At 38.6% G+C, this 25,008-nt stretch overlaps 1 protein-coding gene across 5 annotated transcripts in view; it reads left to right on the top strand.

Moving 5' to 3' along the window:
- Window positions 1–15,468, top strand: part of HECW2 (HECT, C2 and WW domain containing E3 ubiquitin protein ligase 2) — a 257,468-nt gene extending 242,000 nt beyond the window's left edge. For 4 of the 5 annotated variants that reach the window (XM_048869350.2, XM_048869352.2, XM_048869351.2 and 1 more), the window contains 6 exons: window positions 1,994–2,123; window positions 2,563–2,709; window positions 3,414–3,528; window positions 4,486–4,571; window positions 6,176–6,288; window positions 12,723–15,468. In XM_048869350.2, coding sequence (XP_048725307.1) covers window positions 1,994–2,123; window positions 2,563–2,709; window positions 3,414–3,528; window positions 4,486–4,571; window positions 6,176–6,288; window positions 12,723–12,834 — 703 coding nt within the window. In that variant the 3' untranslated portion in view covers window positions 12,835–15,468. Of the gene's footprint in view, window positions 1–1,993; window positions 2,124–2,562; window positions 2,710–3,413; window positions 3,529–3,702; window positions 3,865–4,485; window positions 4,572–6,175; window positions 6,289–12,722 lie in introns of those variants that run through there. The other variant, XR_012664425.1, reaches the window with a different exon arrangement.
- Window positions 15,469–25,008: the final 9,540 nt, after the last annotated feature.

Below are 25,008 nucleotides of genomic sequence, written 5' to 3'. Positions count from 1 at the left end.
AGGACAGGATGTGAATCAAACCTTATTTAGACTTTAAGATTGGCGTTTTCAAAAGTAGTCTCTGATTTTTGGTTGCTTCCATTTTGAGGTGCCTAATTTGAGATATCCTGGGTCTGATTTTCAGAAGTACTGCATCTTGCAGCTCAGCTGAAGACCATAAGAACTGCAGTTGCTCAGTACCTCTGAAAATCAGATCTAATGTTTAGGGATCCAAAAAAGGAAGCCCAAAATCAGAAGCCACATCTGAGAATTTCGGAAGATGATTTACTTTTATCTGTAAAGCACTGTTCACATTTATGGTGCTGTGCAAATAATACAAGCTTATTTTTACAACAACCAAAACTGTATTAGGTGCTTTACAGAATTTTTTTTTAAAAAGACATGGTCCCAATCCCAAGGACCTTACAGTCCAAGGTTAGAGGTGATGTGGCGGGGGAGACGAATAAAACAGTAGGGGGGATGGGTGGTGAAAGAGAAGGACTCCAGCAGTAATATTATGTGATTACTTAGTTTAGTTATCTATTGGTCATAGTGGCTTACTAGAAGTTTTTTAAATAGCTGTGGGCCAGATTCTGCCACCTTCACAAACAGTGGGCCTGATTCATGATCCCCTTATGGCCTTGCCAGCGGAAAGACACTACAAAGTAGCTTTATGGATACCCCTGCTCATGCACTCCCTCCTGGGTCTGCAGCTCCACAGAAGGTATCTGAACCAGCTCTGCACATATCTTTGCAGGAGACACTGGTACACAGGGCATTCCCAGGTCAGCAAGGGGAATGTTGTCCCAGCCATTCTGCACTGCTGTTAAGGGCCATTGCTGCAGGATGCAAGTTAAGGTAACCCTTAGCCCAAGACCGCTCCCGGTACCCGGTAGCTAGAGAAGATGCATGCCATCTTCCCTGTGTGCCTGTACCAGCCCTAGAGTGGGCACAAGAATAAATTCCCCTGGTGGAGTAGCAGCTTATTCTCTGAGTGATCCTAAATGTAAGGCTGTTCACAGGTTAAGATTCTGCTTCAAGTGAACAAGGCTGACAGAATCTGATCCCGTAATAATAATTATGATTGTTGACTGACTTCTTGTGGGGATCATGGAAATGGTAAGGAGGTGCTTGAATGAGGAGAGGGCAGTTGGCTCACAAACCAAATTTGGAAGGGCGTATCATGTTTAAGGGCTTTATGGCAAAATCACCCAGGCTGGCATCACTGGCAAAGTGGAGAGAGCAGGACGTGACAGATTAAGACCATCCTCCCCTATTGCAGAGGTTAGTTACTACTAATAAAGAGGTCCTATTTCTTTTATGAGGTGAATTACATATCCCATGTTGATGGATCTTTACTCCTAAGTATTACAGGTTTCAGAGTAGCAGCCGTGTTTGTCTGTATTTGTAAAAAGAACAGGAGTACTTGTGGCACCTTAGAGACTAACAAATTTATTAGAGCATAAGCTTTTGTGGGTTACAGCATGGAACATGTATGTTCCATTCTATGCATCCGATGAAGTGGGCTGTAGCTCACGAAAGCTTATGCTCAAATAAATTTGTTAGTCTCTAAGGTGCCACAAATACTCCTGTTCTTTTTAAGTATTACAAGAATTAATAGCATTTTTTGTAATCCATGGTCAAAATAAGGGTATTAGTAATTGAAATATGGTGCAAGTGGCCAGAATTTGAAATAAAGTGAAATTTACAAGCAAAAGGTCTTTAAAATGGAAATTCAGGGTTTTGTAGTTTAACAACAAAGAGATGAGAGTTACGCAAGTAGTTGCTATTATCATTGCTAGGCAAATACAGAGATTCAGAATAGTTTCTACTAACTTGACTTCAGAACGTCAGCACAAAGGAATCCAGTAACCACTGTTCTTTGTTCTGTTGATTTCTCTGAGCTCCCTTTATTCTCAGTTTGTTTTGTAGGGCTGTCCTGTCTCAGCTCTGTTAATGAGCATGCACTACTGCTGTCAGCTATATTTGTATATTTTCTTCTTGTTTATGTTAGACTCTGTGACCTGAGTGACTTGGAATACCTTGATGAGGAGTTCCACCAGAGTTTGCAGTGGATGAAAGACAACGATATACATGATATCCTAGATCTCACATTCACTGTAAATGAAGAAGTTTTTGGGCAGGTGTGCAAGATTGCTACTTTTCTTTCCTTTCCTCTTTATATTCTGTTGTTAGGTAACTGTTTCTTTGGACTGAAAAATGATGTCATTCCCAGCTGATTTGAGTTCATTAATAAAAATCTTGGTTGATATGAACAATCGAAAAACCTATAGAGAGATTATCATTCGTTACCTACCAATGCAATACCTAAAGAATGCAGAAGTTGGTTTGCATCTCTTATTTTGAAGCTGCTTGTTCTTACTTTGTACTTGACATGATCTGGTGAAAACAGGGATTTCAGTTTCATGTCATCTGTCTGATTTTATGTACTCCAGTCTGTTAAACCAATCTGTGCTTGGCCTAGGATATTGGGGAATTAGCGCTACGTATTTAACAAAAAGCTTGAGTTTACAATATATTCTTGTTGTATTTATATTATTTTGGTTATGGTTTTCCTCTAAGATCACTGAACGGGAACTGAAACCAGGGGGTGCCAACATCCCAGTCACAGAGAAGAACAAGAAAGAATACATAGAGAGAATGGTGAAATGGAGAATTGAGAGAGGGGTTGTGCAGCAAACAGAAAGTCTAGTTCGAGGTTTCTACGAGGTGAGAAATCCTACTCAACTCTAGTTCCCATATGTATATTATGTAGCATTCTCCATACTTGCCTTTCTAATACACCCAACCATGCAGTATTTAGAAAACATAGGTTAAAATCAGGAGTGAGAGTTATACGTATTCTACAGTGGACCTAATGTATTTCATAATAATCAAATGTTGTCTTATATATGTGGAGGTCACTCATTGAGTCAACTAACATGACTATATTCTAAAGAAATGGAAAACATTTTTACCACTATTTGCATTAGCAGCAGTGCAAACTCAGATAATAAGGAGAGTTGAACTCAGGAAGGAATTTTTTACTCCATGTCCAGCATTACACAATTGGCTGAGGATATTTCAAGATGTTTTCCTTTACATTTTCCACCTTGAACATGGACCTTGAATATATTGACCCTTATTGCCCTGGAAGTATTTCTGTATTATTTTTCTAATAATTTTCCTTCTAAATACTAAGAGCTTCTAATGAAACTGAATGTAGCTACAGTATGAAACCCAGTGGAAGAATAGTCCACATATTTGCATCTTTTGAAAAATCTTTTAACCTTAAACCTCCCCATTCATTGAACAAGCCAGAACATTACTTGAAAAATGATACAGCATTAGTAACTGCGGAGTCTGTTTAGTAGGAGGCAAAAATAACACAAACAATGAAGGCAGGTTTCTATGTATTCTATTTCCTTTCACAGGTTGTTGACGCTAGGCTGGTGTCTGTATTTGATGCAAGAGAATTGGAACTGGTTATTGCTGGCACAGCAGAAATTGACTTAAGTGACTGGAGAAACAACACAGAGTATAGAGGAGGTGACATTGATTTTTTTTTTCCCCTAGTCAAAGTTAGCTCTGGTACTGCATGAGTGAACCTGGAAGTACCCTTTGTCTAAGATTTTGCTAAACCTATTCTATGAAATATGTCAATTCAATAAGTGTTGGAGCCCATTTAAACTAATTTTGGAATGTCTTTATTTTCCTGGTTAGCTTTTGAATTAGGAGCAGACATTTTAGTTGATAAAAGGAGTAAGATCCCAAACGGCAAGAGCATGTTTGTATTTTGAATTTACAGAGAGGTTGATGGCATCTGAAAGTGAGTAGGCAAACCTTTGACATAAAGGTGTTCTCAGAGTTCATTTACAGCAGCAGGTAAAGATTCATGTTATATCTGACTCCAAACCCCTCTCACATTCCCATTACGCTCAGTCTTTCTCCTTGCTCTTACATTCAACTATTCTGATTTTTCTCCTGCCTGACTGCATAAAGAGAGTGGTAAGGCAGAAATCTTTAGTAAGGACCACTTCACTTCCATTTCCAAAGGCTATCTGGAACTGGTAGTGAGCCTATCCGAGTGCAGTCCAGCTTCAGTTCCATCAAGAAGAATGAGATGACAGCTGTTTTGAGTGAGGTGGCTGCAGTTGCTACTGGTATCATGAGCAGCTTTTAAAAAAACAAAAACGTAATGTCACAAGAATTGGCAACTCGGATGATTGGCTTGCTAATGGTTTAAGTGTTCGCAAAAGGGAAACTGAATGTCTGCCTTTAATTTGGAGCAACGTGCAATGACCCTGATAAGAGCCCTGGTTTAGTCTCACTTGCTGTCTTTTGCTGATATTTGATTATAAGTATGGAGGCTAAGACTGTAACTAAGACTGAGCTGGGGAAGGCCATTAATGATTAATATTTCACATGTGTGTTCTCCTGCACTTCTGTAGCACTTAATATTAAAAGAATCAAAGGTAATGTGGCTTTTTGTTGCTGTTCTAACAGGTTACCATGACAATCACATTGTAATTCGGTGGTTCTGGGCTGCTGTAGAAAGATTCAACAATGAACAACGGCTAAGGCTATTACAGGTGAGAAATCAGTAGATTTGTATAAAAATATATACCACCATTTCACATTAAATGTTAAACTACTTCATCAGTTTCGGATAATGAAACCTTCAGACAGTGTGATGTCAGGACACGGGAATGGCCTGGTAACTCAGCAGTCTCCAGATGCTTACTGTAAATAATTGAAATGTCAAAGCTAACTAAAAACAAAAGTCCCCTTGATAGAAAGTTACCAAACAGTATGAGTGTTGGGTGGTGGTGATTTTTATTATTTGACTAAAAAAATCCTCAAAATTTGTATTCCAAGGAAAGGAAAAGAAACATGATCATATTTACCTTTGAAGATTATTCAGAGGAAGAGTTAGGGAGGACTTGGCTGAGGTGTTCAAAATTATTAAAATGATATTGAAAACTGATCCAGTCCCCCATTATTATCCTTTTATATAACATGAAAACAAGAGGTCTTCACTTAGTTGATAGCCAGTAAATTAAGAACAAATAAATAGAAACACTGCTTCACACAGTGTGTCCACTGATGGACAGGTTCATTTACCTGATGGATTCAACAACACTGAAGGCAGTAGAGGAATTTTAATGCACGTGGGTTTTTCACAGAGTTACATGTAATCAAATACAGATACTTCTAGCACACCAAATTCTTTAGAAGGGGCCATATCTGATTTTATCTGGGTTTGCCACATAGTTGCACTAGTTTAAAATCCATTGTTTTAAACATTTCAGAACTGGCATCTGATCATGTTAACTGTGTCACTAACATTCCTTTTTCCTGTTACAGCTGGCTCTGTGTAAATGCTATGTGGGAAACCTTACTGAAGTGTCACTTTTGATGCAGTACCATAGATGGCTGTGTAACTTTATCGCTAAGATTTCCCTTTGCGATTATAATACAGTGTAGGGATTCTGCAGCTGCAGGTCAAAAATATTTTATATAGGTGTTTTATCACAGACCATTAAAAAATAAGTAGGCTCTATCTGTCACAAGACTCTCTCTTATTGATGGATGATTCTAGTCAAATCTGCTCTGTACAATGTCATAAGAAATTCTCACTGAAATCTATGGGAATTTTACCTAAATGAGAACTGTAGAATTTGTCTCTTAGCTTATATCAGTTAGTAAAGTTTGTAAAGTGCTTTGAAATCCAGCTGAATGAAAGGCACGACATAAATGTAACATATATGGTAATTTACTTATTAGTTAGTCCCTCTTAAACCTTATTAAGTGTATTTTATTTTCTCCCTCCTCCCTTTATTACTCATTAGCTTGATGATGCTAGTAATGTGACTTTAATTCTACACTGATTGTGCATCATAATTATTCTTATATACTGGCTGTCTATAAGTGAAATCTGTAACATAAATTAGTCTAGTAAGACCTCCCTCCTAGAATGCTAATCAAGAAATATGCCACTTTCCCTCCCCTACATTTTAAACAGGACTTTAATACTCCTGATTCCCCTTCAAATAAGGCCTGATCCTGCAAAGTCTTATACAAGAACAACTTGACTTAGTGGGAACACTGCTGTGAGTAGTTACTTATGCATGAGCATTCACACAACCCTCAGGTTGTACATCTGTCATCCGTGTTGTTCTTTTTGTGTTGGTAGTTTGTTACAGGCACATCCAGCATACCTTATGAGGGGTTTGCATCTCTAAGAGGGAGCAATGGGCCAAGAAGATTCTGTGTAGAAAAATGGGGGAAAATCACTGCTCTTCCCAGGTAAAAGTGTGTGTATGTGTATGTTTTGGGTAGGGGTGTTTTTTTTTTAATCTAAGTAAATTTTGAACTACTTGGATAGAGTTCAGTTCTCTGTGAGCCAGTCACAATAGATACATTGATATTCTCAACTACCCCTGCTGCTAACTATTGGGGTTATGCAGAAGCTGCTTGAGAAACAAACAGCTGTCATTGATTGACTGAGTAGGCTCTGCTGAAGGGGAAGTTCTGCTTCCTAGTTGTTCCAGTGTGTATGACATATCTTTCTTTCTTTGAATTGAAGAGGTTGTTTTCCTGCATGCTGGGAAAGACAAACTAATTGTGCTTAGGAGTCTGTACCTTAATTCAATTCTTTCTACTTCACCAGGTTTACAACTTCTCTTCTAAAATTTATAGAGTTTTTTGTTTGTCATGAAAGCAGGCATTGCTTCCCTAAAATAGTATCTATGATGTTCTCTGAAAGGTAAGTTATTGGTCATTGCCAGAAAATGGATATCAACTCTGGATTAAAGAGACCCAATGTATTTACAGTCTAGTTCAGTTCCCTAGGAGGGCCAGCATGATTTCAGCATTGTGTAGAAATCTTGCTGTGGTGATTTTTTGAATCAGAGGAAAAAGTGTGTTCTGAGGAGTGATTTGAAGAAGGAGAGAGAGAAGGCGGCAAAACACAATGTGAAGGGGGGGTGAAGATTGTAAAGAGAGCAAGTAGTAGAGAGGCTTGGGCCAAGTAAAACAAGTGAAAAGGAGAGTAGAAAGAAATGAGTTGGATGTAAGGAAAAGCTGAGTTGCACAAGGCCTCGAAGAGCTGAAGCCAGGGAAAGAATTCAAGATGGAAAGTGACATGATCAGAGTGGCAAGAGGAAAAAGTAAGGTAGGAATTGCTTTCCTCGTTTTTCCTTTTGTGATGCCAGGAAAAGAGCTGTGGTCTTAAATGATCTACAGTATCAAAGACTGATGACATATGAGCCAGGATCTGAAAAGTCATCTTGACTTGACTTGACTTGACTTGAACTCTGTATTAACAAGAACTTCTCTACAGAGAGGTCAGTTTTGCAGATTAATACATTTGGGGAAGATTTCCCATCATCCAATTCTGTAGCATTTAGAGGAAGTTACACTGGTTGGAAATAGATACGTTACTAACTTTGATTATCTGATAGAAAATCAAAGTATAAACAGTACTATGTAGTTGAAATGCACAGACCCAGTGTACAAGTTTGTGGAGTCAGTAGCTTGAACACAAAACCACCTTGTCAGTTAAGAGTATAAATGGGAGCCACGCAGCTGAAGGTCAAAGGTACATTAAGAGAATTCTAAGAGTTTATATTTCAAAACAATTACTGTAGTATCTTTTAGGGTCAAAAGGTATTCTGTGCATCAGCCACCTAAGCATGCCTCAGAGAATGATTGTTACTGAAATGAGAAATAGATTATGTTCCTATAGCATTTTAAAAATATAAACCGTTGCATTTTCTTGAATGAACCTGGACTTCAGCAGTGCTATTCCATTTTATACCAATACTTAAGTAGGAAAAGAGAATATTGTAGTTTTTGTATCTTCTAATATTCAGTCTCTAAGACCGACTTTCGGCAGTACTGAAATATTATTATTAAATAACAGGTCCCAGTTAGGATGAGGGCACCATTCACTGGGCGCATTTCACATCTAAAGACAATTCCTGCCCCAAAAGGTTTGCAATCTAAGGTCTCAGTCCTGCGTAACTTCACTGTGCTGAGTCGTCCCATTAGCTTCAATGGGTGGCTACTAGTAATGAAGTTTAGCACATGTGTATATGTCACCAAGATCGGGACCTTAATAGCTAGATGTAAGTAGACCCAAAACATGTATTTGATAAGTGTGGCAGGATGCTGGCCTGGGAGGCACAAATAACTGGAAATCAGATTTTTCCAGGACTGATAATCTGGCTACTGTGAGGAGGAACATGACAAATTAATTCATTAAATTCCTTGCTGGACCTCTCATCTGTAAAAATAAATGTTTTAGGGGGGTATAGTGTTGATGATTTTTAAAGTAACTTAAAAACGGGAGAAAGAAAAATAAATTGTGAAAGCTCCATTTAAAATAGTGTTTTGGACCCATAAAAACCCACTAAAGCAGGGGAACTCAAAGGGAAGGCTCAAACTAACTGTCTATAAATATAACTTATGGAACCCACTTTACTCATTTATTGTGCATAGATACAGAGACTTGGGACCAAATTCACCTCTTAGGCAGCAGGATCCAACCTGGAACAGGGACACACTCCTGTAAGCTGCTCATTCTACCAGGGAAACCAGAGCCAGCGGGTACACTCTACACAGGGAGAAGGGGCGGGACAAGCCAGGAGATTCAGCACCTCACTGAGGGAGTTTCTTGTGGCAGGGCTGCTGCGGAGCTCCAGCTGTAAAATAAAACTGCTTCACTTTGGAGAAAGAGAGTGGAGATATGTGCTGAGCGCCTTTACTAGTTCAGCCCAGTGGGTGAAGGGAGGGTGCCAGCTGCTTGCCTCTTTGCCCATGGCAATGAACATGGCCCTTGATCTTTAACTTTCAGTTCCGTTGCTTTGGAGACACTGGGCCACAACTTTACTACTGTTTTAAGATACTTTTACAAACATGAGAGCCAAATAACACAAGTTTATTTGTCGTGAGTCAGCCACTCCCAGTGCTCAAGACATGGTACCCTAATCCCATAGGAAATGCATGACTTACAGCATTCATTTCAAACTTAGCTCTGAGCAGAATGTAAACTGTGTTCACTTTTCTAACATCTCCAGTTCCTATGTGCAGAGTGGCTTCAGCCTAAGCCGCACCAGCTTCAGAGGCTTTACTATGCAAACACTGAGTAGCACTGGCTATCTTAACAAAGACACTGAGTGGCAGACTTTCAGCAGGCTCCTAAAAGAGATCCTGCAGATGTGGATGAATTGTTGGACACCCACTGAAAATTTCACCCAGAGGCTCTTCGATGCCTAATGGTTCTAGGGTTTTGTATTAACCTAGGGATAAATTATTTTACCCTCACTCTCAGTGATTAATATTTTTATTTTGTGAATAGTCCCACTGATTTCAATGGGACCACTTGTGGAGCCTGGTACTATTGGCAAAATCTGGCTCTCAAATTACAAATCAAGGTTTTTTTTTTGTTTTTGTTTGTTTGTTTGTTTTTAATTCATACCAGAGAGAAGAAATAAATGAATGAAAACATTTTATTGTAGCCATTCCCTTTTCTTGGCTCTGTAGAGCTGCGGAAGGCTAATACAGATAACAGATTGATTAGATGATTCCATAGCTTCCACAGTTCTGATCATGTTATAATCAGCCTTATTGAACCAGAAAAATGAAACTTCTGGACCTTGCATGTCAAGTTGCCTGGCTTTTATCACTGCCCTTTCCATCCTATGTTAGTGGCATGTGCATGCACTGATAAAGTTAGTTATTTTTAGTTTAGTTTTGCCCCTGCTGTCCCTGTCAGCACCTTTACTTTCAGCTTGTTTATCTTATTGTATGTCAGGCTAAATCAGATATCACTAGTGGAACTCCTACTCTCTATTTCTTAAATGTTTAGAAGTTGGCAGTGTTAATTATATAGCAGCTAGTGATGATGAATATATAAACATTTGCACGCGAACAGCATTCTTCTGTTATTGCTAAGGTATTGGACTTTGGACTTAAAGTTAATTTGACTGTAATACTGTTTGAAATCCAGTGAAGGGGAAAGTGATTGAATGTCAAGACTCCAGGAACTAAGATACATTTACCTTTATCAGAAAATGTGAGAGCACAAAGATGAACATAGTATACAGTTAGCTTGAAATGTCCTGGGAAAACAGTATCCACAGTAAAATCACTCTCCTTGCAGAATGACAGAGTCCTTTGTCTGGTAGAAGAAGAGCACATTTCCTCAACAGGATCAGTATCTTTATTTTTAAAAATGAGTTTTCTCTCTAAAGAAAATGATCACATTTTCAATACACTGACAAAATCATCCTCAAAAACTGAAAGAAGACCCAACTTATCTTCCTACTAATCAGTTAAACCAAGATGCAAGATTGTTAGCTTGCAATGAATCCCTTATTGATTCATGTGTTATGGTTTTTATAATTTGTGGTTGTACAACCCACATTATGCATGATGCATAATTCTAACAAGTGGATGTCTGTTTCAAAGAAACTCCTCTCCTTCCACACCCTTTGTGAGTTTATTAATCTTAAGAAGCAAGAGGAAATTCTTCTGCTGGTTGTGTGAGCAGCCAGAAGATCCAAGGAGGATTATTACAATGGTCCACATTCCCCTCCTGTGGGCCTGATAGAAAGAGAAGCTCTATGAAGTTTCTTTTATAATGTTTCCTCCAAATTCTCCTTCCAGAGGGTTAAGGAGGGGGAATCAGTTGAACCCACCCACCAGATGCTGGAGGTTAGGCCACCATGGATCTTCCGAGGTCTAAATTGAACCCAGAGAATTGGTGGATGTACAAGGTCATCTAACTACCTGACAGCACTGCTCTAATTGTAATCATACTGTCTTTTCCCCCCACCCCACCCCTTAACAAGGGTCTCCAACATGGAGGGACTCTGCAGGAAAGTTAGATCCTCTAAGCACACTTCCTGGATCCCACAGATAGCTTTCCACAATGTTCTGGGAAGAGAAAAGAGAACCACGGATTCTGCTGACCTGCTCCCTTTGCTGGCAGCCAAGGGTTGATCCCTCTAGTAGGGAGGGAGGGGGGAAATGAGCAGCCCCATAGAATACCATGGGGTGTGAACTCTACCTGCTGAAAAACATTCTGACTGAGTTCTGTTAAGTCTACAATAATTGGATGGAGCAAAATACAATATTTTTTCTACCACAGCAATACACCTGAAGTTTGGTCTGATGTTTAAAATGATAATCTGGCCCTGCATACTGTGTCTTTCCCAAAGTCTGATATTTTTATGACCCTATAATGCTGTTTGCTAATTCAGCGTTTCACCTTCACTGAGGGCTTGTAATGAACTCTTAGCTTCTGTGTTATAAACAAGCTAGAATGACTCACCTCTTCTCTTCATGTTCCAACCTGGTAGTTAGGATCTGATTGGCAGTTAAGATGATGGTCCCTGATTTGGGAGCTGGGCACCCTCTTGTTTTGAGAAGGCTCACTGTAAATCCAGTGTAGCCATTCTGACTACTGCTGAATGGGGTATGTTGAATCAGGAGTCTCAGTTCTTGGTGGGGGGAGAGTTCCTGACATTATACACTTAAATTTATTATGCTGTATGTTTTTTAAATGTTTGCTGTTCAAGTGGTGACAGGCAGGCCACTGCAGAAAAGGTTTCTGCTTGCCAACGGGAACAGGTTTAAACAACAGTGTGGTGTGATTGCAAAAGGAAAAAGTAAATGTAAAGAAAGTCCTGCCCCTTTAAGGGCCAAACCCAAATACAAAAGGACTTTTATCTTCCAAAGCAAAGGTCTAAAGGGTCAGTTAGCTTTCAAAGAAGAAGAGGAAATGAAAAGTCCTTGGAGCTTTCACCTCAGAACCCCTCTCCCGAAAGATCCTACTTGCATTAGTCACTTGGAGCTGTGCCATTTATTTCAGTGGGAGCAGGACGGAATTACCCTGCTACTCAATAATTCCCTGTATCAAATTCAGGCAACTCTGGTCCTTCCTCTAGTCAGAGGATGGGGTCTCTAGGACCTTTTCACAATGTATGTAGAGATTGTGATAGGCAGATTATAGAAATGGGGGGGGGGGAGGGGGGAGAATATATTCCTGTCCTGTCAAGAAAGCCAGAGTGTGTTTTGAGAATTATATACATACATTCATTTAACTACTAAATATATTTCTCTGTAATAGATTCCCAAGATCAGATCCTCGGCTGGTATAAATCAGTATACCTCCACTAACTTCAAGGCAGCTACACTGATTTACACCAGCTGAGGCTCTGGCCCAGAGAAATTATCAATGGAAAAGACCTAATTTGCTAACTAGTCTATCTCTTGTCAGTAGGTCTATTCGCTGTGTGTGTTTTCTAGTATTTCACTAACTCTATCTAATTTATGTGCATTCATTCTTCAGAAATAACTTCCTCATGATTACAGACCTAATATTCAAATATCACTAATTATTAATAGAAAATACTAATTTTAAAAGTATGTATTCTAAGCCAAATTTTCAAAACAAACTGCCTCAATTGTGCCCCTAAATTGCAAATTTTGTGTGTGCACATTTTACAGGCAAAATTTAGGCTACTACTTGTGATCCACATTAAGGGTCAGAATTTCAAAAATATCTTTGACAATTAATTCTTTTTTAACTTGAAAATAACAGTGTTCAGCAACACAATAATATTTCACAAAGCATGGTATTTTGAAAGGACCTTCTTGCACATCTGAATTTCCAGTTACTTTCATTTGAATTTCTGAATAACCATGGCTTATTTGCCACTTTTTTTTTGCAGGGCTCATACGTGTTTCAATCGTCTTGACCTTCCCCCTTACCCATCATTCTCCATGCTCTGTGAGAAACTGTTGACAGCTGTTGAAGAGACAAGTACCTTTGGACTTGAGTGATACGCAAACCATAGTGCCCAGCTCTTTGGACGTTTGTGGATCTGTCCTCTTAAGAACGAATGAACAGTTGTATTGGATTTCTTAGAGGAAAATGTTTTACAATACAATTCAAATAATGAGATTTCTATGAATGAGTAAATCTAGCTTCGGAAGCAGTTACAAGCATTGTGGTAGTAGCAGAGTACTCTGCAGTAATACTGGAGTGTGCCTGGTGTGCAGGGAAAACCAACAGTCTTGCAATAAACAGTTTTTCTTGAGTGCCATGTTTGTTATGGCCCAAGCAAAGGATGTGACCATGCATGATCAGCAAGGTGGCTACTGCAAAATCTGACAAGTATCTTGAAACTGGATTTCACCAAAGTCCTTGAATGTAAAGTTCAAGTCAAAATGTGAAATCGTTCAGCCCGCCCCTAAATTTGCTAAAATCAAACTATGGAAATCTTTAAAAAAAAAAAAAAAAAAAAAAAGTTTCCTAAAGATAGGTTACTTTATGCCATATACTATAACAGAAAATCCATTACTTGCTATACCTAAGACTACGAGTGCCTGCATGGTGTGCACCATAGATTTCAGCTTCCTGGGGCAGAAGTGAATTTGAAGGAAAATCAGCAGTAAGGGATGTCAAAACAATGGCTTGCAATAAGGAGGCTTGTGAAAATGTATATGCAAGTGCTGCGTGTATGGCAAATGATGAGCTATTATAAGGAGAACTTAATAATGTCTGATTTTATGCTTTGTACTGCATGGAAACTGTTTTAAAAAATAAGTGTCAATTTATCACAGCATATCAGGAAAAAGAAACTTACACAGTGACTTCTGTTTATTTTTATAGGTTCATTATGTTAAGTTCCTCAGAGTGTAAATAAGAAACTAGCAAACTAAATGCTATTTCTGTTCATTTCACTTTTCACGCATTTACAGACATTGTGCTAGTGTTTTATTCTTTAAGCACTCTCAAGGAAAAAAATGCCTTTTATTTTTATATGAGTAAGAAATTCCCAAAAATATTTTGCACTGAACGTACCAAAGTTGAAGGGACATTATGATCAGACTGACCACAAACTGCATCACTCTTACAAGTATCTAGAAAATAGCTTCTTAAGAACTGAGCTTTCTTCACAGTGCCATGTCTATAGATATCAGGACTGTGCACATAAGTAATAATTTTGTAAAAATCACTACATGTGATATTGTAATATGCATTTATTTTAAATGCATTTGGTTCATTTTTCATCCATCAAATAACCTGTAAGGGACTGAGTGTAATACAGATGTTTCATATTTTCCCAGCAACTTTTATTTGTACAGCACCGTAAAACACACTAGCTTATTGGAGAAACCATGGGCGACACTTAAGAAGATGAACCTTTAATAGTAATGATTCCACTTTCCCTTGTCAGTGAACACCTCCAAGCTATAAACTGTTCGTAATGTTTTTCTAAGTTTGCATTTTCACTGAGTAGTTTTCTTGTCAATGTTAATTAAAATGAGGTCCTTTTCAATTGTATATCAAAAACTGAATGAATCCACCAATTTAATTATGCTTAATTTTGCTAAAGTGCACAGGCGTCACTTGAACCCATTCCCCATAAATTAGTTTTGCATCTGTGCACTTGTACAGCCATTGAGAAATACGACATACATCGTGCCAGAGTTCCAGAAGACTGCAACTGAATGTTGGATGGTAAGAAGAGAAATACAGCTTTTTGTGTTCTTTTTGATGGCACTCAAGCATTTCAAGACCTGCTTTGTGGAAGAACTAAGTTTGAGAGTAACCTCAGGATTCCCACTCTGGGGACTCTCATTGAGTAGGTGTCTCAGTGAGATGACATGCTTATTGTCCGTATTCATAACAATGGGAGCACCCATCCACTCAAGTGAACATTGGAATGGCAATAAAGATGCTGTCAGCAAAGACTACTTTTTCACCCTCCCCATGAGAAAGTAGATGCTGTTGTGGTGGTAGGAGCGGGGTGCTGGGTAAATTTAAATTGCCCCAGATCCCTCCCCCTCTCCATTCCCCAAACGATATAGGAAATAATGCCTGTGTTCAGATAACTGAGGAAACCCGACTGTCAAAAATAAAATGAAAATACCTTCTGACTTCACAAATAATGGGTTCCTCCTTAAAACAATGACATCTAGGAATCACACAAGTTTTCTTAAACTGCTCCTGGCTTGCACTAAGTGGCAAAGAAAAGTCAAGCTGTGTTATTCTGTTTTTACATCCAAGTTTATCAGTGTTTGCTAAGATATCACATTAATGGTCCAGGGTTTGCTAATGCATGTGTTGTATCAAAGAACTGATACACAGTAGATAAATTTACTTGTGAGCAGGTCATTTCAGCATGGCTCATGTTTCATGTGATCAGATTCATTAAGTACCTGACACTCTAGTCACTTAGCCAATCAAAAGTTTCATTTGGCTCTAAGAACCGCAGAATTTGGATCTTGTAATATTACAGTATCTTTTCCCTGAAAAAGGAGAACAGATCTACAAACATCAATCCAGAAACTCATTGGAATTAAAAGGGTTAAATATTTGACGCAAAAGTTTACATCAGGCTGCATTTGAGCCATGCTTTTGTACAAACCAAAAGTAATAAATGCATTTGTCATCTTTTATTTAAAAAATGAGATGTACTACTTACTTTTGTTCTGTATTCTGCCCTTTTCACCAGTCGGTGACCATCCAGGACTCTGCAGAGCTCCAGCAGGATCAGCAAGGGTGGCAGGTCTCAGCAAAAAAGACAAAACGCAGCAACCACTCAGATCCAGGAGGAGCAAGCTAAGGGGAGGGGAGAAGTTTTGCTCCCTCCTCCTGTCTTGCCTGCACCACACTGGACTCTAGGGAAGTGCCGCCTGAAGGTGATGGGGAGCTGGCTGCCTTGATGCTGCAGCCCCTTCTGCTCATAGCCCTTGGCTAGCTTCTTGCTGTATTTTAAGAAACGCGTCCCTGAAAAAGGGAGTGGAAGGGAAGGAGCATAGAAGCATTAACAGCCCCACACACCCATTACCCCACAGCAGCAGCACTCACCCACCAGCCCATTCAACATCCCTTCCAAAAAAGCCAGCCCTGTGTTTCTGCAGAAGATTACAGGGTGTGATGACAAGGATTGTGGGGGGTTGAACTCATAACAAGAGACTGTGTCTGGTGTGGGGGTTGTGGATGGGGAGAAAGTTTGAAAATCTCTGGCTTAAAGCAATATATCATTTAGAAGATCTTACTTGGCTGATAAGGAGCTTTCCTTCTGGGAAGGAAACAGTTTAGCAGAGCAGAATGAAATAATGGGCCCCATTCAGCCACTGCATGATACTGACTTGTGCCAACATAATCGCCAGTACCCTTATATGGCGGAAAGCCCATTGGATGGTTGCTCACAGTAGCCAATTTAAGGCACCTACAGCCCCGTCCCCTGCTCTGACAGGGGGCTCTGAGCCAGCGAGCACTACACAGAAAGCAAGTGGTGCAGGTAGGCTTCTTCCCTTGGCAGAACTGCCAGGGAAAGGGGTCTCTTCTTCTGGGGTAAATCCCAACCTTGGGTGCCCTGAAGCACAGCTTCTCCTAGTGGGAAGATGGGATGTAATTTGCACAGCTCTAGTGAACTTAATCATTATCTCTGCCAAATATGTCAGAATAGCATCTAATTAATGAACGCATCCCAACTATCAGAGGCATGGATGCCTATTATGTCATATATACTCTCTTGTTCAAGGTATGTATGTCAGAACCTTTTACTTTATTATAGCAGTTTTCTCGACCACTGAAATCCTGAGACAGCCTTCTGTTATGATAAGAAATACCCTCAGCAGCAGATTGTATATTAATTTATTAAAGGAATCTCTCAGCCCAAAATAAATTTCTGTGTAACATAACCTTCACTCTGCAAAATGGAGGCAGAGATTTATTTTTCCCAGTTAATCTTTGTTATACTTTCACAATAAAAAAAATAATTTTTCATAGTTAAATAAATTATTTTCATTATCCATGTTGTGGACCAGGGACATACCATAAATAAAGGAGTTAACATCATTCAGAGGTAGAGTGCATCTAAGGTGAAATCATCTCAGTGCTCGGAGCCAGCGATGCAACACACAAGCCTCATGGTAAAGTTGTTCACCCCAGGTCTTACATTATATAGTGAATATACAGTAGAACCTCAGGGTTACGAACATCTCTGGAATGGAGGTTGTTCATAACTCTGAAATGTTCATAACTTTTAACAAAACGTTGTGGTTCTTTTTCAAAGGTTTACAACTGAACCTTGACAATGCAGCTTTGAAACTTTATTATGCAGAAGAAAAATGCTGCTTTTTTAGTTTGTTTAACACAGTACTGTACCTTATTTGCCTCTCTTTTTTTTTTTTTTCCTTGTCTCTGCTGCTGCCTGATTGTGTACTTCGGGTTCCAAATGAGATGTGTGGCTGACTGGTCGGTTTCTAGCTCTGGTGTTCGTAACTCTGAGGTTCTACTGTACGTAATATATAATTTTCAAAGGAAGTTGAAAATCCAGGCAGTAGCACTGTGGCAGAGCATCTAAAAGAAAGTGTCTGGCATGATGGAAACTGGCAGAGAACATTGAACTGGTGGTTTGTTTGTTTTTAGGTTACAGAAATTTAAAAGGTTTTGTGGTTTGTTATGCTTTTTCAGTGCTTCTAGAAGTCCAAAATAGCTTCAAATTTAAATGTTAAGACTAATATCATGTGGTTGCTAAAGTAGTCTCTGCAGTGTTTAATTGCAGATGCTCGTGTAGTCTCTGCAGTATTAATGAATCTCTACAGTGTTATTTGAAGATAGTCATTGAGATGTTTGCAGAGGCAGTGTTCTGGATTGACAGAATTTACGCACAAATGGTAAATCTATATTAACTGTGTTCGACTAGTCTTTCTGATTTGATATTTCCATAATGTAATACAAAGCAGTTTGAATCATGTTTAAAGGTTTAAATTTGTTTGTATTGAATTATGGTAGTTTTTAGAACTGTTGCTCATATTTATCTATCTTGCCATTGATTTGGGGAAAGAGGAAAATTTGCTCCTAGTAATACTAATGGAAATTAAGTAATATCTTCTTTGGAGAGATAATAGACATCTGTCTTAACATCAATCTTACAAGGTAGGACCTGTTTTTAATTAAAACCCACTCCATCACCCAAAAATGAGTTTTCTGTTCCTTCCTCCAGCACCTCTCTATCCCAAACAAAATTTCAAAATGATTACTGACACCTGATTTTTAAATGTTTCCCAAGTGACCAGCCATTGTTGGATTATTATCCAATGACTGCACCACTAGCCAATCTAAGGGGCATTGGCAGAAATTTTCAGTGACAACTTGTTAACAGATTGCAAATGAAAGGTCTTTAAAATTGTATCTGAGTGACCACAATGACTGTTTTAGAACTATTCTAGTCCTTTGGTTAAATATTTTTAACATAAAATACAGACTAGAAAGGCTGATTTGAAATTGCTCTGGTCTCTTAGAAAAATAAATACAGGTTATATAGCATTTAAATATATATATTTAAATGGATACTGTCAGATTCAGAGCTATATTTTTAAAATATCCTTTTCTGTTGCTAATAACACTTTAGGTTGTTAAAACTAAGCATATAAAATTAAATACACTTTGCAATTTTTGTTTTACTTTTTGCATATTTTTCAACATGCACAATGCAAACAGAGTGGTCACTTTGGTTGCTTATGGTCAGTTTCTGGTCAATTGCACTTTCTATTCACATGAACTAGCTTAGTGAATTTTTAAATAATTTTATGAAAATATTTCTCATTTTTTTAACATTTTATTTTAAAGAAACCTAATTTGAGGGTCTAAACTGCCTGGCTGTGCCCCTTTAAAAAATCAGGAGTGCCATCCTAACAGGCCTTTGTCAAGGCCATGTTATACCCTGGGTGTTTTAAACTCAAGATTAATTTCGTTGGGAAGATCTGCTTCATAATCAGTGGCATCATATGACTCTTCATCAGTACTCCAGAAAACTCCCCTTGAGTACACAGTCTGGCTGCAGTTTAAAGATGGCAACACATTGTAAAGCCTCCTTTGGATTTGTTACAGATATTGTGTAATATATCTGTACATATTTAAAATGTAATGAAACAACTTCTGAAATTATTTGAAAAATGTTACTGTAACAGTGAATTAGCCCCATGTTGAATCATTACATTGGCAATTTTAACTTTCTTTAAATACCAAATGTAATTAGAGTACATCACAGAATAGCCACTGAAAAATATTCTAAGAAATTGTTTGATATTATGATGAAGGCAAAATGCATCCAAGCTTTGTTTCTTTCAATTATCACCGCCTAAAACTTCTTTAATAAAAAGGTTTCTAATGGTAGGGCTGCTTCTTTGTTCAGTATGTGGTGGTTTTTTTCTTTGTACAGACAGGAATTTCTCATTCATCCACAACTAGAAAGTCCTTACCTCCCCATAAATAATAACTAAGAGCCATATTATGCCACTAATTTACCAGAGTTCTCCACTGGGAACTTCTAATTTAAAATCTATGGGACGATAAGACTCTTAAAATGGGGACTAGTCAAAGTGGAGCTCTTTGTGCTTTCATTCACTTTCTTATTTTGGGCAGCCTCCCAGCAACTCTCTTCTCCCACTTGAGTTGCATATGATTTGGACTATTGCCGCAGCCAACCTACAATCAACAAGCAAGAGCAACCAACCATTTATGATACTGCAGTGTCAGAGTCAGGATAGCGAAGCTAAGATTATGGCTTGCTGCACTTTTTCCTCAGGAATTAAACACGTTTCCTTTGCTACAAGTCTAGCTCCGCTAATCCAAGGAGCTAAATGTTTTTTGAATTTAGTTTCTTGAAGTTAACAGGTTTTTTGTGCGCAGAGCCATCCCTTGGTACAGTGAATCTGGGCAACCGCTCCAGGCCCCGGTGCAACTGGCCGGCGCAGTCGGCCACAGAAGTGATGGGTCAGTCCTGTAAGTGATGGATTTGTCACTTCTGCCCCGGGCCCTGCACCCCCCGCTCCCCAGGGATGGCCCTGCGTGCACATGCTTAACTTATTTTCTCGCCTCCAAGAATTGCTACTAAGTGCAACTACCTTTGGCTAAGAGATTAGTGAAAGCCCCTTACCAGGGCATAGGTTAATATTGATCGAGATTTCTGGGGAAGGTGTGATATATACGATTACAGCCAAAATATTTCCTTCCATAGATGGAGTACATTGCCCACACAGTACTTAAAGGTGGTTCTTCTAGAAGGACAGCTTGGGATTCTAGCACTCCTCCCATGTTTCCATTTCCTGTTTGGTGGCATAATCAGGTGTTGGCACATTCCACTGAGTCAGCAGTTAAGCATCTTTGTCTTTCATCATGAAAATTATACTTTGAAGAGGTAGGTATGTATATTAGGACTGTACCATGTTCTCCAACTGTACAGATGTAACTGATACAATATGAAAATTTTCCCTGAGACATTGGATTTGATTGTACTGTTGGCTGCTGATTTTCCGGTTTCCCATTGGGGCCTGAAGCTGGATATTTTTTTTAAAAATAAACAAACAAGAAGTAACTACTGATGCCTCTTGAGTCATGCCAGTTCAGGAATGTAATTGTAGCTCTTGAGCAGCTGTTACCATAATGTATGATAATCACACACAGTGGGCATGGCATGAAAAATGCAGTGGGAGCTGAACAACGCAACAGCAGCCATGGAGTAATGCTACTGAGTGAAGACAAAACTGAAAGGGCAGGAAAAAAAAATGAAGAGGAAGAGATGACATTGACTTTTGTGAATCGTGTTGGGGAGTATGCTGTGCAGTGCACATGCAGTTACTAATAACAAAAGGAAAGCCTGCATTGTGAAGTGAGGCATTTGCTTGAAAATGCACACCAAATAATACACATAAATGGAAAAGTACCATAAATTATAAATAAGTTAGTTAATATTTCCTGCACTTGTAAGGCTTATTTTAGCCAAGAAGTATTAAAAGTCTTCATAGTCTGACCTGGAGGTTCAGAAATCTAGCTTACATGTCTTTTTTTTTTTTTTTTCTTTTTAATTGAACTGTTATCAGGATAATGGAGCCTTGTATAAGAGGCGGTGCGTCTATTTTTATTTTAGTTTACAAATAATAACTGTTATGCTTATTACTGGATATATTTGCAGGTGAAATAGTATCGGATAAGAAGCTATTTAAGCCATTGTTCCAGATAGTAACTTGCATTTTAGATATGATGGTCTGAATCCTAAAGTTCAAACACAGTTTTTAATCGGTATTTATTTGAGAAACTCCATGCGGTGGATTTTATTTGTTTGTATGTATTTTGGGGTGGGATGGGGTACATTTTGGTTGCAGCACAAGAACCTTGAAACTCCATCAAGGACTTTCTGCTAACCTGGGCCTCCTGTGAAATTTCTCTCCAGGGGGATTGACCTAAAGCCCTCTGAAGTGAATAAGAAGACTCCCATTGACTTCAGTGGGCCTCAGTTGCATGGACCCTGACTCCCGTCACACTCCACTGATGTCAGTGGGAGGCTTGCTGAGTAAGGACTTCGTAAGGATTTTGGGATTTGGCCATTGTGATAAAAAAAAAAAATTGGAAAAAGTTTGCTATAAAAAAAACAAAAACTCCCTGAAAGTCTTTCTCCATTTCTCTTCAACAAGATAGTCAAGCTGGTCAGAGCTTCATACAGAAAAAGTACAGTTTATTGGAATGCCATAGTTCTACATAGTTGGACATTATTTTGCAGTTAGCCTTCAACATTCAGGAGACTGCTGTTTTATTATTGGCATCACAGATGGGACTGGGAATCACAATGGTATTGTTAGTAAGTATGTAAATAATCATAGAAAGATACTGTTTCTTTGTACTCCATTTCTCTTCAAAATGCTGTAATGTTGGGGGTATCCATGAACCTGGATCAGCAATTACTGAGCTATACGTATGGGTATCTTCAGTGTAACTGGCTGAACATTGCTAACTGCAAAAGGTGGTGTGGGGAGAAAAGGGAATACTTTGGAGAATGTGCGGGGGGGGGGGAGAGGGGGGAAGGAGTATAGTTACCAGTGTGTGCTGTGAGGAACACTGGAACCCCAACGTGTTGTATGTACTAGCTCTTTCTTAACCAAAACTACTAAATGTGAGCTGTTAGTATGTTTGAAAACACATAGGATTACAAGTTTTTATAATGGGGATGCGGGCATCCAGAACCAAACAGGTGTATACATGCATCTCCCTTACTTTTGACAAAGTGTTACCTGATCTAATTTTATACTAGTTCTTCGTTTTAAAAAGATTTTAGGCACCGTAAAAAGAGCATAGATTCTAAATGTTAAGTAGGGCACATGGTATATTTTTTAAGCCTTTCCATGCTTTTTTATGTTGAGAGTGTCCACAAGACTGTGTATCAAATGCAGTACCAATTTTTTCTACTTTTCTACAAACCAGTTTGTTTCATCTGGGTTTAGTGTGTGTCTTTCATAAGAGACAAAATGAGGGAGGAGGGGAATGGGGGAATATAATTCAAGAGTTAGGATGAGGTATGTCTCTCCATTTCACATTGCATCAGCTATGTGTCATCTTCTTGTTTCAAGGCAGAAAGAGCAGATAATGCAGCTGACTGAGTATGTTACATGGATGGCATTACATAGTGGCTGTACTTGAGGAATGTACTTAAATGCTTGGCTGCTTACAGATTTGTATGATTATCTACTCAGATGAACACCTGTCTTTTGTGTTGTATTTCTTATTATTTAAAAATGTGTTGAGGGAAGGAGTTTTACTGTATACAATTTATTTTCATCCTGATCTCTATTTTGTTTAAAACCTTGTTCCATCATGAAATCACTTAATCAAAAATAAATCTTCTTGTAAATAACTTTGGAAATTAACTTTTTCTGTATACATCTGAAAGTATTTTGGTCTAATTTTTTAAAAAGATAGTTTTCATATATGAATTGTTCTAAATCCTGGCCAGTAGGTTTAAACTTTTAGAGCATCTCAAAGACACTTTCATCACCTTGCATTAATTGCCATGTGTTCTGGAAAGTGACATATCTTAAAGGGAACAACATTTCAGCAACAGAGAAAGTAAAGACTCTGCAACACTCTGCCTCAGCTTTTGCAAAAGAACCACATTTGAAACCAAGGCTATGATAAATGAAATTACCAAAGGACAATGCCCTGGAATCTCCACCTTGGAAAGTGATCAGAATTCACTAAATTGTTTCAATGTCTATTCTACAGAGGATCGAAAGCTGCAAAGGTACATTTGATTGACAATGGCCTATGATGAGATAGCATGATATTTTAATAGGTATAAATCTTTGGGGAAAATATGCACGTCTCTTCCAATGTTTAAGATCATGATGATTGTTGTTCTTAAATCCAAATAATCAATAGATTATTATAGATTATTGGCAGAGAAATTGCTGAGTGTTATTCTTGAAAAACTGGCTTCCAAAATAATAAAAGTAAATGGTCCCCTGCTAAAGAATTCAAGCAGTTTTTATAATTTATTATGCTAGTTCTAGCAAGAGATATTGTCCATTATTTATTGGAGCCAATTCTATATTTCTGCCAGGTCAGAAATAGGTAATAGCCCACTTTCTGTAGTGGTTTGATAACAACGTTGCTATCTTTATGTAACACCTTATATACAATAACTTTTATAGTTTAGTGTTAAGATAATTTTCTTACTACCTTGGAATTATTTCTTTTGAAAGAATTCTTGGTATTACAGGGTCTAGGTATTAAAGGAAGCCTGAAGGAAGCTAGTGTAAAGGATTAAAGAGAAGTGTGTATGCAAATGGTGGTGTAATGGTGGGATACTGTCATTTTAGATTCATTTTCTGCTGTTGCTCTTCAATTCATAGAATCAAGGGATTGGAAGGGACCTCGATAAATCTTCTAGTCCAGTCCCCTGAACTCATGGCAGGACTAAGTATTGTAGGCCATCCCTGACAGGTGTTTGTTTAACCTGCTCTTAAAAATCTCCAATGATGGATATTCCACAACCTTCCTAGAGTGGTTAAGCACTGGAATAAATTGCCTGACAGGAAGTTTTTCCTAATGTCCAACCTAAACCTCCCTTGCTGCAATTTAAGCCCATTGCTTCTTGTGCTATCCTCAGAGGTTAAGAAGAACAATTTTCTCCCTCCTTATAACATGTACTTGAAAACTGTTATGTCCCCTCTCAGTCTTCTCTTTTCCAGACTAAAACAAACCCAATTTTTTCAACCTTCCCTCATAGGTCATGTTTTCTAGACCTTTAATCTTTTTTGTTGCTCTTCTCTGAGCTTTCTCCAATTTGTCCACATCTTTCCTGAAATGCGGTGCCCAGAATCGGACACAATACTCCAGTTGAGGCCTAATCAGCACGGAGTAGAGCAGAAGAATTACTTGTCATGTCTTGCTTACACATCTGCTAATACATCCCGGAATGATGTTTGCTTTTTTTGCAACAGTGTTACACTGTTAACTCCATATTTAGCTTGTGGTCTACTATGATCCCCAGATCCCTTTACGCAATACTCCTTTCTAGGCAGTCATCATTCAGACTTATCATGAAACACTTTGATTTAAATAAATAATAATTAACCTTCTATGGTGAGGAATTGATCCCTCTTCCCAATTTCTAGCCAAGATTGGGGCTTGGATAAAGTTCAGTTCAAGGTGATGCTGCCAGGTTGGGTGCAACAGCTGGATGAAATTCAGAAGTCATATCTGTCTGCTCATCTGAGGAATTTTGCATACCTTTTTGTTCCTCTGATTTACAGTGTGGGGGTCTTGTTGGATCTTTGGTTGTTTCTAGATGCAGAAACCAAGAATGCTTTTTACCATCTGTGTTTGGTGAGAATGTTGAGATATTTCCTTTGGCATGTGGACCTCACTGCAGTTATCAATAAGCATATCATCTACAGAATAGATTACTGCAGTGTGCTCTACTTGCATCTACAGCAGACAACCACGTAGTGGCTGTGGTGTCCTGGTGCAAAATGTAACTGTCCACTGAATTAGGGTATTTTTCATGCTTTAACCTAGGATTTGAGATCAGCTGGGTTGCTTCTGACACACCCTAGATGTGTTTGGGGAGCTGGGTGCTCTCAGGAGAAGTCCCTTGACTAGCACTTACTCACCCACCTCGACCTCACAGAATCCGAAGGCCAGATTCAACCCCTGTGATT

Source organism: Caretta caretta, chromosome 11 (assembly GCF_965140235.1).
Source record: "Caretta caretta isolate rCarCar2 chromosome 11, rCarCar1.hap1, whole genome shotgun sequence".
Lineage (NCBI taxonomy): Eukaryota > Metazoa > Chordata > Testudines > Cheloniidae > Caretta > Caretta caretta.
This window is presented reverse-complemented; position numbering and strand designations above follow the sequence as displayed.